The following is a 12,318-nucleotide window of genomic DNA, read 5'->3' as shown; positions in this document are numbered from 1 at the left end:
CTTAGCGATTGAAGGGTGCACTAGGGGCCAGATTTCGCTATCGCGTTCAACTCTTAAAGGCGAAGCTTCAGGGTCCGCCAATTTTCTTTGTTCCAATAAAGTATACAGCTTCTGCCAGATGCCTTAATGCCCTTTACTAACTAGTGCACTTGTAGTCCAGCTGCCTTTCGTTTGTCTCACTAAGCTCGTACCTTCGGCAGTGGTGCTAGTTGGGACACCGGTGGAAGTCGCTGAGGACGCGGGTGGCGTAACCGTGGTAGTTCCGGCTGGAGTTGGGGTCGCTTCTGTAACACCCTTCTTTCCTTCCACAGTTTCGGACGTCGATGGCGTCGTTTCTGCCGGGCTCGTCGCCCCCGTTCCCGGCGTCGTTGTCATGTCGGATGCTGCATAAAACACGACGGAGAATGATAACGCCTCAGTTTGACCACTGCCAAGCCTTCGCCTTAAACAGTGTGCTCAGACGCTAAGATGACGATTCCTTAACATCATTCTAGTCATACCACCTAACTAGGGGGGGTGAGTGAAAAGCGTCGCCTTATGTCAACTCTGAGGGACACCTATTCAAGGTGAATTATCAAGAGCACAATTTAGGAGAAGGAGCGAGCCATTAAAGAAACTGATACTTGACTGATTCCAGGCAACTGCGCACCAGTGACTGCGCACGCAATTGCTGTGCACTGTTGTTTGCATCGCATCTAGGTACCTTCTATTGTACTTGGCTGGGGAAGGGATATTCCGCTAAGTACCTAACACGTAAAATCTCCAGGAATTATGACTGGCCAGACGCTCGCTTTGTCGCCTTACTTAAGATTCTATGCCTCTACATTTGTCAGCTGGGTAGACGCTTACCCACATAGCTGAGCAAGAAGGACATAGCTAAGTAGCTTTAAAAATTTAGCTTGGTAGCAGAGCATTGTAGCTCAGATCGAAGGATTTTCAAAAGAACTAAGCTTGATGATTATACTTCGGAGCTTCCATTTTGCCTCCCGCTACGTAAACACTTTTACGATACACGCATTAATGCTTGTACCCCATATTTTGAATTAAGCACACGTAAGTAGTGGAATATAAACTAAAAAGACCGTAAAACTTTGATTCGTAATTATCTACAACATACGTAGTTTTTAGACTTTCTTAAGTTTTCTTGTGTGTGCGGGTTCTTTCTAAGGTACATTGTTGTGACCAAGAGAAATTCTAGGCAGAAGAATACCTAAATCTAAGCAAAACTCTGTGGGAGGTAGCCTATAGCATTTTTTGCATTATAACTCTCTGAGTCTATCACGCACAAACGTAAAAAATAAATGTATAGATATATGCAGACTAACTTGTTTTTGATATTTCAAAGAAATAAGCGTAGGCGTAGTCAATACGCCTGTATAAGACAATACAACACAAATTCACAATTGGTATCGCGTGAGAAATTGTGAGCAGAAGTATCGGCAGCACTCACGGCATTCGTATCGCATGGGACAGCAGTGCCCTGGTTCCGTGGGCATGGCTACACATCCATCCGATGGTGCTTTGCATTCGTTCACCGCGCACACCACTTCATGACGCATGCAGTAGCAATGCTGACACGGCTCGTCAGAGGGCACCTGTGCTCCGTCTTCGTAGAACTTGCCCTTGTGCATGCAGCCTGATAGTGGGTGAGAACAGCATAGCACAATAAACCTTACGCAACTCAAGAATTGTTTTGAGATTACATGGAGAAAATGTACGTGTTAGTGGAGTACATCAGCAACACTGGCCGCCATTAGGTGGCACTAGCCTACACTCAGGCTAGGCGTGGCCACATTGGTCCACGCTTGCTCTAAGGCCAGCAGACACTGAACACAATTCAGCCATAACTAGTCACAAGCTAACCATAATTTCGATAGATCTAAAATTGACTACTGCTAACCTGCGTCTGTAGAATCTGAGTATATGCGATAGCTGAATTCGATCAGAGAGAGAGAGAGAGAGTAATCATTTCGAGCATCGCGTACAAAGTTCCTCCTTGTGGAGAGTATGTGGAAGAAGCCCCGCAAGACATTGCCAACTAAATAACTCGTGCCTTCGCGCTGACAAGAACCTCTTATACGGTAGTCGTAAGAATGGTAACTATCAAAAAGTTTCTGATGTGCGCAGTTCTCTTTCTGATCAACATAGCCTCGCAGTCATTCATCAGTCGGCTCTCTACAGCAGCTCGTGCTTGTGTGTATAAGGAACAAGTATTCATATTGAACCTCGCCTTATTAATTGAATCATTATCAATGACTTTGTGGATGGCTGATTTAACAAATTCTAGTAATTAGGCGCCTTACTCTATCTACAGGATAATTATATATGCTAAGTTATACGTTAATGCATGCTTTGAGCAATGACAGCTCTTCTGAAGTTTTTAAAGATGAACAAGTTTATATTCACGATCACGGTACTAAATTCCAGATGTCTCAGAAAACACTGTTAAAGGAATCGTCAAGGGATTGCTTACCGATCGGAGGAGCCTCAGTTGCCAACAGACCAGGTGGAACAGTAGTGGCAGCTTCCTCAGCTGTATAGTGAAAAAAAGGTTTGCGTTTTAGTGCACATCTAGAGGCCAATATAGTGTTGGTACGCCTCGTATCGTTCCTTGGCATGAACTAAGCATAAGCACTTATATATATATATATATATATATATATATATATATATATATATATATATATATATATATATATATATATATATATATATATATATATATATATATATATATATATATATATATATATATATATATATATATATATATATCCTTAGCTGGCTAACTGTGCACACAAATTCATTTTTTTGGCTTCCTGTAAAGCTGTCTTATCCTTCAAAACTATGTTGATGCGACAAAGCCGCTCTGCAAATAAACGTTCTGAGCATACAATAATTGCGTGTTCTTTGTTGTAGAATAAAGCTCACCTAAGTTAAAGAACTATGAAATAGAAGAGAAATGCTATAAATGTATGTGGTAACAGTGGTTGCGATTAGTAAAAAAAAATAAAAGGGGAAGCGGAACAGAAAAATAAAAATAAAAGTAAATAAATGGCTTGTTGATTGGCGAGTTGGTGTAGTAGTCTAGTAAAAAAGGCAGCACTAAATATGAAAAGACACATTTCCGGCACAAAAAAAGGTCATAACAAAGATAAATTAAATTTTCATGGTTTTCGTAGAGTTCTAGATATCGAAATATAAAGTTTGTACAGTTACCTACGAACTATGACCCCATTTATAAGCGTCTGTGTTGGTGCCACTGATCTTGTTCATTTGCATTGATTTTCTACCCTATCATGCTAGAGAACTAAGGTAATAGGCGTGGAAAGAAACGCTGCAAGTATGTAATAAATGGAATAGCCAAAGGTACAATGATGAGAGTTGTATTGTAGTTGCGATTAGTGAAATGCACAGACGAGTTACGAAACAAAACGACAGGACATGTAGTGTGCAGACAGGTGGTACTCCTTGTTACGTTACTTGTCAGTGCATTTCGTCAAGTTACACTGCAGCAGAACGCCGTAACAAGTAGCCCAGTGTGAAACTTGGCTAAGTGATGAGAAACCGCCTGAAGTGCGGGTACACTATACTCACTGCAGTTGTATCTCGTGGGGCAGCAGCTGGGCCTGGAGAACACGGGCGAGCAACCGTCCACGTGGAGTTCGCAGTCCTGCAGCACGCAGGCGCTGCTGTTGCGGATGCAGTAGCACACCTCGCACGGCTTCTTGGGGTCCCTGGGCATTCGCGCTCCCTCCGAGTAGTGCTTGCCGTCGATGTAGCATCCTGCGAGAGCGCCAAGCCCACTTCGTGTTACAACGTGCCACTTAGCACACACTCCACAGTGTGCATGCAGTGTTGCACGGGCGCGTTATAGGAGGTAAATGGTGCTCTGCAGCGCAGTGTAATTCTGTTTTTGTGCACTTCTGTGCAAGCCTGGCTTTAAGGTGTAACACTCGGTGTGCGTTTAACACAGCAATAGTACCTTGTAAGTTTATAACACCAATAAGAAGAAGGACATTGTTATCATCGGGCAATTTTGACTGTGTACTGGGCTACAATGGCAGTGCAGCTACCGTGGAATCGATATCATGCTCAGGTTCATCTTACGCGAACATGGCTGATTTGTTCTAAACAACTGCAGGCAACAAGAATATCGGCTGCCTTGCAGGATTTTTTTTTTTTCGAGCTTCGCAGCTGATAGGCAGAAAATTCTATTCTGGTTGAAGCTTGTTTGACATATGATGGGTGTATTAGTAAAATTGTGAGCCATAACAAGAACAACGGACTGCATTTTCTTAACGAGTGACACCCGCAGCTTTTTGCTTGTTAAATTAAACATGCGAGCACATTAATTCTTAGACTTCGAAGCATGCATGAAGTAACCCATATTCATAGGCGTTAAGTTTAACATTAAAACATCCAATCAATTTATAAAAAATACAAAATTATTAGCCAAATGCCAAGACAGCGAGGGCAGCTCGCCAATTTAAAAAGACATGCAAATAAATGCTCGCACATACCTGCCCCTTCATCGGCGGATGGAGCTTCTGTTTCCGGCTCGTAGAGGGCGGTAGGTACCGGCACTGAAAAGAAATGCAGCAGGGAAACTCCCGGTTGCAGACGCTTGTCTCTGTGTCGCTACTCCGAGAGCTGCAGGCTCAAACCCTAGTGGCCGTTTAGAGTATCCAACCACTCAAGGAAACGGTGGTCTTGTAGTTTACAGACAGACGAATGTTGAAACACACGTCCTGATTGCATGTACTTATCGTACGAACCTGAGTTATGCCCCATTGATTGATTGATTGATTGATTGATTGATTGATTGATTGATTGATTGATTGATTGATTTCTTTTTAGAGCGTCCAAAGGAAGGACTTACTGATAATCTGATCTATTAAAATATTTTTCCGGTGTCATATGGTAGCATTGACACGTAACGCCCACGAATTGAAAATTTAGCAAAAATATTTCAGTAAATCGTAGGGTGCAAGCACGAAATATGCTAACTTGAAGCGTTCCCACTAGCAAAATCATTTTTTGTTAGAACGCAGAAGCGTACATCACACGTCAAAGCTCAGATAACATATTGCACAATTCGCACAACGACACTTCGTAGGAGATTAACTGTCACATTCATTACTATTGTGACGTAATTGGATTTATGAATATTCGACATAAGTCGCACGTTTGTATAGCTTACTTTGATGGCAACAGACGTCGCAAAATGTTAAAAGTGCAATAACGACAGTGCATTTCCTTACGAATGTGCTTAAACTAACATGGTAAGAAAAAAACACCTTCACAGCGTATCAAAAAACTGCTGCCGATGCCGCTGCTACTGCAAGAATATTCACCCTCGCCGCCTGTAGCATAAATAAAAGCTTGTCCACCGCGCGCTTGAAGCACAATTCTTAAACGGCGTACACATTCTGCATGTTCACAGATATTGGCCTTCGTAACGTTAGTTTGAATCCTCTACGTTGTTAAGCAGGTCTTGCGCATACGTTTAATGTCAATCGCCATCGCGTCGATATGTGACGGAGAGTGAAAGAGTCGTCTAAATAAAAATGACAGTGGCCTTGCTATGTCTGCGCTAGTTACTATGTCAAGGGCAGCACCACTCTTGACACTACGTGGAATATTCCACCGGAATTCATAGAAGACAGAGAGTGATGGAAAAAAAAGGAAAACGGAGCTATAACACAACTGGCAAAGACCGTGGGGATAAAAAGCGAAAAATCGAAAATTCCACAGAGGGAAGGAAGACGCGGGCGGCTTCGCGTGATCCTCGTGAATTAGAAATCGCACGCCACGGACTCGCCCTTTTCATATACGTGTAGGCGTTTCCCCCCCCCCCCCCCCCCAAAAGAAACCGTTGACAAGGTCGACAGGTCACGACTTTGGACAGACTTTCACTCCAGCAACTAGAGAACAAACTAAAAACGTGGTGGAAAAACAAGCTTATGCAGGCATGTACTTTATCGATAGGTATACACATTTCAGAGGTTTAGTGAAAGAGTGTGGTCGAGGGAACAAGGAAGACGGGGAGATTCGAGAATAGATAGCGAGACGTTGCCAATCTCGGCAAATTATACACGCGAGCACCTGTTAGGTGCCAGCAGCCTTGAAAAAAGGAAAAAAAAAAAGGACTGATCGTTGCTTTTATCTTAGCACCACGGCGCGGTCTGCGTGCGAAACAAGGACTCGCATAGCGGGAAACAAGCGCTCGCCCCCCGCGCGCGTGTTGCTTCGGCTTGTGATCTTCGTGGCTCGAGATTTGAGAGGGGGTGCGCGTGTGGCGCGCACTGGAGTGGCAGTGTGCGTTTCTTGGTGCCACCGCTTCTCTCTGTTTTTCTGATAATGTAGCCTTGTTCGCCGATGCTTGTTGATTACTGCTCGTACAAGTGTGCGGTTTAAAGGGATAAACAGATAGGGGACGCTAGGATAGTAAAAGACGCCCCTGAATTCTGTAGGAATGTCTTGTCCATTGATACCAAGGCTTCGTTAGCGGCGAATCCCAACACCTACTCATTGATAATGTTCCGATGGAGGCGGAAATGTTGTACGCCCGTGTGTTCAGATTTCGGTGCACGTTAAAGAACCCCAGGGGGTCGAAATTTCCGGAGCCCTCCACTACGGCGTCTCTCATAATCAAATGGTGGTTTTGGGACGTTAAACCCTACATATCAATCAATCAATCTACTCATTGATAATGCACGAAGCTTATACTTCATCTACGAAGGTCGATGCAGCTTCGAAACGAACCTCAATCGATGTCGTTTTTATTGGTACGTGAAATCGAATCTTCCTGTTTCCTTGTCACCTGGCTTTCCTTGTTTGATTGTTTGTTTGTTTGATCGTTTGCTTGCTTGGTGTCCTGTTTATTTGTTGCCGCTTGGCAGATAGGTAAAACAGTGAACTCACTATTATAGCTTACGAGACTTACTCTCAACTTTGTTGTGTGCATCATCGATAGTGATACCGCAGCGAGCCCGGGAAATAATTTGTCATACCGATCTCGAGCGACTGCCGAGCGTTTCAGCTTCACCTCATTACCTCTATTAGCCTTCTTTTAAATACGGGCATGTCCGTTACTTGTACTAGGCGACAGTAAAGACGCAACGCGCATGAAAAATGGCTCCAGCGTCGTGCAATGGAAGGCGCTAACGATTCACTTCCGATCCGCTGCGAGGCATATTCCGATTTAGCAGCCTCGGGTTTTTCGTCATTTCTGTTCCTCGGTGGCTGCGCCGGCGCAGCTCTTGGCGTCGCCCGCGTGTCCCCGGGTGGAGTTAACGCACGAAGCGCGGCATCTCTCGGCGTCCTCGGGCGTGCCTGTTTGATTTCCCATTCGTCACGTTTAACTTCGCCTCCGCATACCGACGTCTCCTTTCCTGATATCTTGCTTTCCCATTCCCTACCTTTCTCGCCAACGCATTCTTTTTTGCAAGTTTTTTGTCGCCATTTATGCAGACTTGCGATACACTGATACGCATTGCTTTTATTTGCTTTGATCGTGGTCAAAGTCTTGCTTTAATTTTCTTTACATTTTCATTAGGTGATAGTCGGTTTCTTAACAATGATGTTTTGTAGAAGGGTTGAGAGGCGGGCTAGTTAATATGTATTCATAATGAAATATTGGAACGCAATCTAACGGGACACAAGAGAGGTGCTCGTTTGTCTTGTGTCCCGTTAGTTTGCGCTCCCGTTATTTCATTATGATTAACGTTTAGTGTTCCGTATGGCTCGTTTAAAGCATCATGCTAGCTGTGTTCTGTACTGAACACCTTATGCAACACTTTCCATGGGTGGAAAACAGGCAGAATACGCTATGTTCATGGAGCAAAGTGTATGTGTGGAACACACACAAAACACACTGTGTCTCGTACTGAACACCATACGAAACACAATATATGCATGGAACAAATACAGAACAGCATGTTTGTGTTCCGTATCTGGAACACGTATGGAGCCAGGTGAAGCCACACAGCGTTCCGCAATGCTTCGCAAGACTAGCAGCGGTAAGTATCTTCCGCAGTGTACATTGTTGCACATGGCTGGTGACCTTCGTCTATCGGACCAGCAAAATTGACTTGGTACAGGGGATCTGACTAAATACAAAAGGCTTGATTTTCGTGAGCTTTTGCAACAATATATTCTGAATCGTCGTGCCGTAACGTCAAATAGCAACTTGCGAAACGCCGAATTTAATTCCACAGCCTGCTTGACGCATATGACCGTACTGTAGTGCCGTTCGTTTATGTAGTTGTTCGTGTTGGTTAGTTTTAAGCAAACTGTTCATGCATCTTTCTTGTTCTTCTTTTTTTCTCTATATCCTTTCTTTGTCATTATTCACATTCCAACCCCCCCCCCCCCCCAGTGTACGGTAGACAACCATGCCATAGCTTGGTTAACCTCCGCAGCTTTTCTCTTCTCTCTCTCTGTAGACAAACAGAAAGGCAACGTTAATAGCTCGATATGGCAGCACTTAAGTTCATCTGTGAATTCGACTATATAACGCTTGTCTTGCTTAACGACCAGCTAACTCGCTCAGGAGCCTTATAGGCGATGTGGTGAATGGATAACTGAAATCTTCTACTTTTCTATAACAGACCCACAAATACCACTGTCGGAAGACTGCGTAGCCAGATATAGGAATCTATGCAAGTGGAAGCCGTGGTGTTCACGACGCGGAAAGCTCGGAATTTGTATGAGTTGCGTAATTTTTAACATCTTTCATTAAAGTTATCAAAAAGAAAAGACCAAACTGTAGCAAACACGTGTGTTCCTTCACGCCCAACGCATGTGCTGATGAAAGCTAACGACGATTTCAGTAGGAACGTATCATTCAGAAAGTGGGTGGGGGTACGGATTTAAGAGTTAGTATCTTAAGGTAGCATCGTGCGATTCGAGCTTTTTACATTTCTTTAAGTGATCTCGGAGGCCGAGAAAATGCCTCGTATACATCCCACGCGTCTTAATTCCACAAAATATACCACACCCAGGTCGCATAAACTCTTTTGATATGTGAGGTTTAACGTCCCAAAACCACCTTATGATTATGAGAGACGCTGTCGTGAAGGGCTCCGGAAATTTTGAGCGCCTGATGTTCTTTCAAGGGCACCCAAATCTGAGCACACGGGCCTACAACATTTCCGCCTCCATTGTCGCATAAACTCTTCACAACGGCCTTCTTCTTTTGAGAAATAAGTGTTCCTTCCCTTCTCCTTTCCCGCCCAGCCTTTTCTTATTGAATGCCGCCGATACCAACAGTGGTTAGGGGAACATCTCAGGATGTATTACCTGACGAAGGCGCAGTATACTCCTTCGCTGCGCAGTAATCTGCAGCCGTCGAACACAATCAAAACCCTCTCTCTCTCCTCTTTTCTCTCTCTCTCTACCTCTATGCTGCCGAGATACTTATCTGAGGGCACCGCTGAACGTTTCCTTTTGGATACACCTACTCGTGCACGCGCTCCACCCGACCAAACGCAGGGCGTTCGAAAGTTTGGCGTGGCGTGTCCGGTACGAATTTATTGCCTCTTGTCTCTCTCTCTTTCTTTCTCTCTCCTTTTCTTTCTTTTTTTATCCTTTTCTCCTCCTTCTTCCTTTCACTCGCCATGCCCTGGAAGCTCATCCTGGCGGCGAGGGTTAAAAGAAAAGAGCGTTGACCCTCAAAGTCCACTTCCCGCCTCTTACACACACCCGCAGCAAAAAAAGTGGAAAGAAGAATTCAGAACCTGACTGGGTTGGAGGGGGGGGGATGAGTGGGGGAGACTGTTGCCAGTGCAAAAGTCTCCGGTTAAACGTCTCGACCGGTGGCAAGGTTCGAGTCAGTGCAAAAGTCTTTATCGATACAGGGGAGACTGCAATTAACAAGGCCTCCGCGCATATCTTCTTGTACACGCCAACTTAGTACTCGCTCCACTCCAGTGCTTTGGCGTCGCGTTTTATTGCCCCAGAGAAAGGAGTACGCAGCCCTATAAGATAACCTATAAAAAAAAAAGTAACTATCGGCCGATCTGAACACTCCGTGTGCGTCATGTCCCGGTATGCATGCTTCTGGGGCTAGTGAAGTGTCTCTTATAGAGCAGTCGATGTGGCACTCAAGCTGTGCGCACTATATGTTCTACTATATTTTGTTTTTCAGTCTGTATCTTCTTGTGCGCAACTGGCCTCACTTTCGGGGTTGGTCGTTCACTGATGGATTGGGTGAGAACCGCAGCTAGACTTCAGTGCGTCGCTTTACAGCTTTCTTGTCATGGAGGCTGGCTTCGTGCGGTATTTGTAGTGGTAATTGTTGGCCAGCGCGTTCATGCAGTAGCAAGATGAGACTAGAAAAAGAGCAAGCACTGTGTATTATGAACGTTGCTTTGTGAATGTGTGATAGTATGTGTTTTAAATCAAGCTGCTTCCTGGTGTCATCCCTGTCACTACGTTTTGTGTGGACTCTTATCAATCTGTAGTCTCTCGTATGTTTTTGAAATTTTAGAGACAATATGAGTAATGCAGTAACCAGCATACAATAGTCGACATTTTCTTTGCTTTGTATTACTGTTGTCAGAAATATGGTACAGAAGGCGTCCGGTGAAACGAGGCATTGTGACCAAATACAGAAAGCAGCAGTGGCGTCAGCAATGTCAGCAGCAATTGAGCACGACAATAGCTCGCTCCATGCCAATGATTTCGGCATGGACATTCACTACGCTGTGAGGGTGTTTTCAGTCTAGTAAACAGCCTGCCTACAGCTTCAAGTGCTTCACTACTGGCAATAATGTTTTTTACATACATTCCAACAGAAAGAAACACACTTGAATGTCTAAATTCTGGGATGCGTTTGCACAGAGATAAACCAAGATCACGTACACACTTGAGCCCTTAAACATTTCGGCAAGAGAAGACATTCAGATTCACGGCATTCATGAATAGTTGAACACTAGCACTGTAATACTTCGTCAGTCACATTGCGACGACTAGATTGACCATAAAAGTTGTGTATGTGCAAGAGCGGCATCGTTGTAGCGATTGTTTTGCTGAAGCCACCTCCCGCAAAGACACCAGACCTTTTCGTTATTCTTTTGTCATAAAACCTATCGGCATAGCGATTTCGGAAACACACCTGCTGATATCTGACGCATAACTCTGCCCGACAACTGTACGAAATGTACGGAATCTTTTTCACAGCCTTCTCTTGTCAGACATGTTGCTCGAAACTTCAACGGTGGCGCATAGCTTCGATACCCTGATTAGCACTGCTAGTTCCATACAAAGCTCCAGTCGGGATGCTATCTCACAAGAGTGCTGCAGTGTCGATTTTGTCAAGTAGTTAATACAAATCGACCGAATCTGCTTTGAGCATCAAATTAACTTGCAATGCTCGTCTCCGAAATTTTAACTTGGTAAAAAGGACCTTACTCGAAATGTTGTTAAGCGTTGTGGCAACATAGGTACCATAACACCATCATACAGCACCGAGCATTCTTATACATTGCTACATTCACTGAAAGTTTCTATTAAGCAGAGGAAATGGGAAAATAACGTTTTGTCAAATTAAGAGCAGCAAAGCGCCGATCACGCTTCCCTCGATAGCGATTTCGCGTTTGTAGGGATGGTGACTCAAGACTGAAAATCAGGCTGAACCTTCGTCAGCGCCTTTCACTTTTGTTTACACTCATTTCGTTTCGCTGTTTAGTTGTTATGTACACTTTAAAAAAAACGTTTAACTTTGTGGACTTGCGTTTAAATTTGATCCAGCGCTGTGACAATTCAGCAAAACAACCAACCACAACTTGCATGGCAGAGTCGCTCCAGTTCTTTTCAATACAATTTTCGCAACCACACATCGTATCTTCCGACTAGTCCTAGGTTGGCAGTGCAGTTTTCATGCAGAGCGGGGAACTGTTTTCCTTCGTTGTGCCTACAGGGTTAAACACATGTGCGGGGAAACCATAAGCTCAGGAAAAAAAAGGTGACCTGTTGCGTGCAAAAACAATCGAACTCGGCTGAAAAAACAAACAAATAATACAAAAAACATGCCATGTTAACGCTAGACGCATGCACATGCGTGACTAATGTAGAACGGTCCCTCTCTTATTGTTATCAGGTGATAAGTTCAACTCAGAGAATGTCATTGGTCGTTAATCGTTTGTCATGCCATATGCCGCTAGACACGAAAAGAAAAAAATGCTTAACACTGTTTTCATTATATATCGCAGTGCTTCATCCTTCCGTTATCAGCCACACCAAGCCATATATATGGGCATTGATCATCTATTATTGCCTCAACAGTGAGATTACAAGCACATGTGCACTGTT

At 44.1% G+C, this 12,318-nt stretch overlaps 1 protein-coding gene across 2 annotated transcripts in view; it reads right to left on the bottom strand.

Annotated features, from left to right (window-relative positions):
* Positions 1-12,318, bottom strand: part of tnc (tenectin) — a 150,058-nt gene that overhangs the window by 26,547 nt on the left and 111,193 nt on the right. For both annotated transcript variants that reach the window (XM_075889562.1, XM_075889563.1), the window contains exons 5-9: positions 4,524-4,586; positions 3,598-3,786; positions 2,474-2,533; positions 1,451-1,636; positions 192-383 (exon numbers count right to left, since the gene is read on the bottom strand). In XM_075889562.1, coding sequence (XP_075745677.1) covers positions 192-383; positions 1,451-1,636; positions 2,474-2,533; positions 3,598-3,786; positions 4,524-4,586 — 690 coding nt within the window. The remainder of the gene's footprint in view (positions 1-191; positions 384-1,450; positions 1,637-2,473; positions 2,534-3,597; positions 3,787-4,523; positions 4,587-12,318) is intronic.

The sequence above is a fragment of the Rhipicephalus microplus genome, chromosome 3 (assembly GCF_043290135.1).
Source record: "Rhipicephalus microplus isolate Deutch F79 chromosome 3, USDA_Rmic, whole genome shotgun sequence".
Classification (NCBI taxonomy): Eukaryota; Metazoa; Arthropoda; class Arachnida; order Ixodida; family Ixodidae; genus Rhipicephalus; species Rhipicephalus microplus.
The sequence above is the reverse complement of the archived record's forward strand: the minus strand, read 5'-3'. Positions and strand labels throughout refer to the sequence as shown.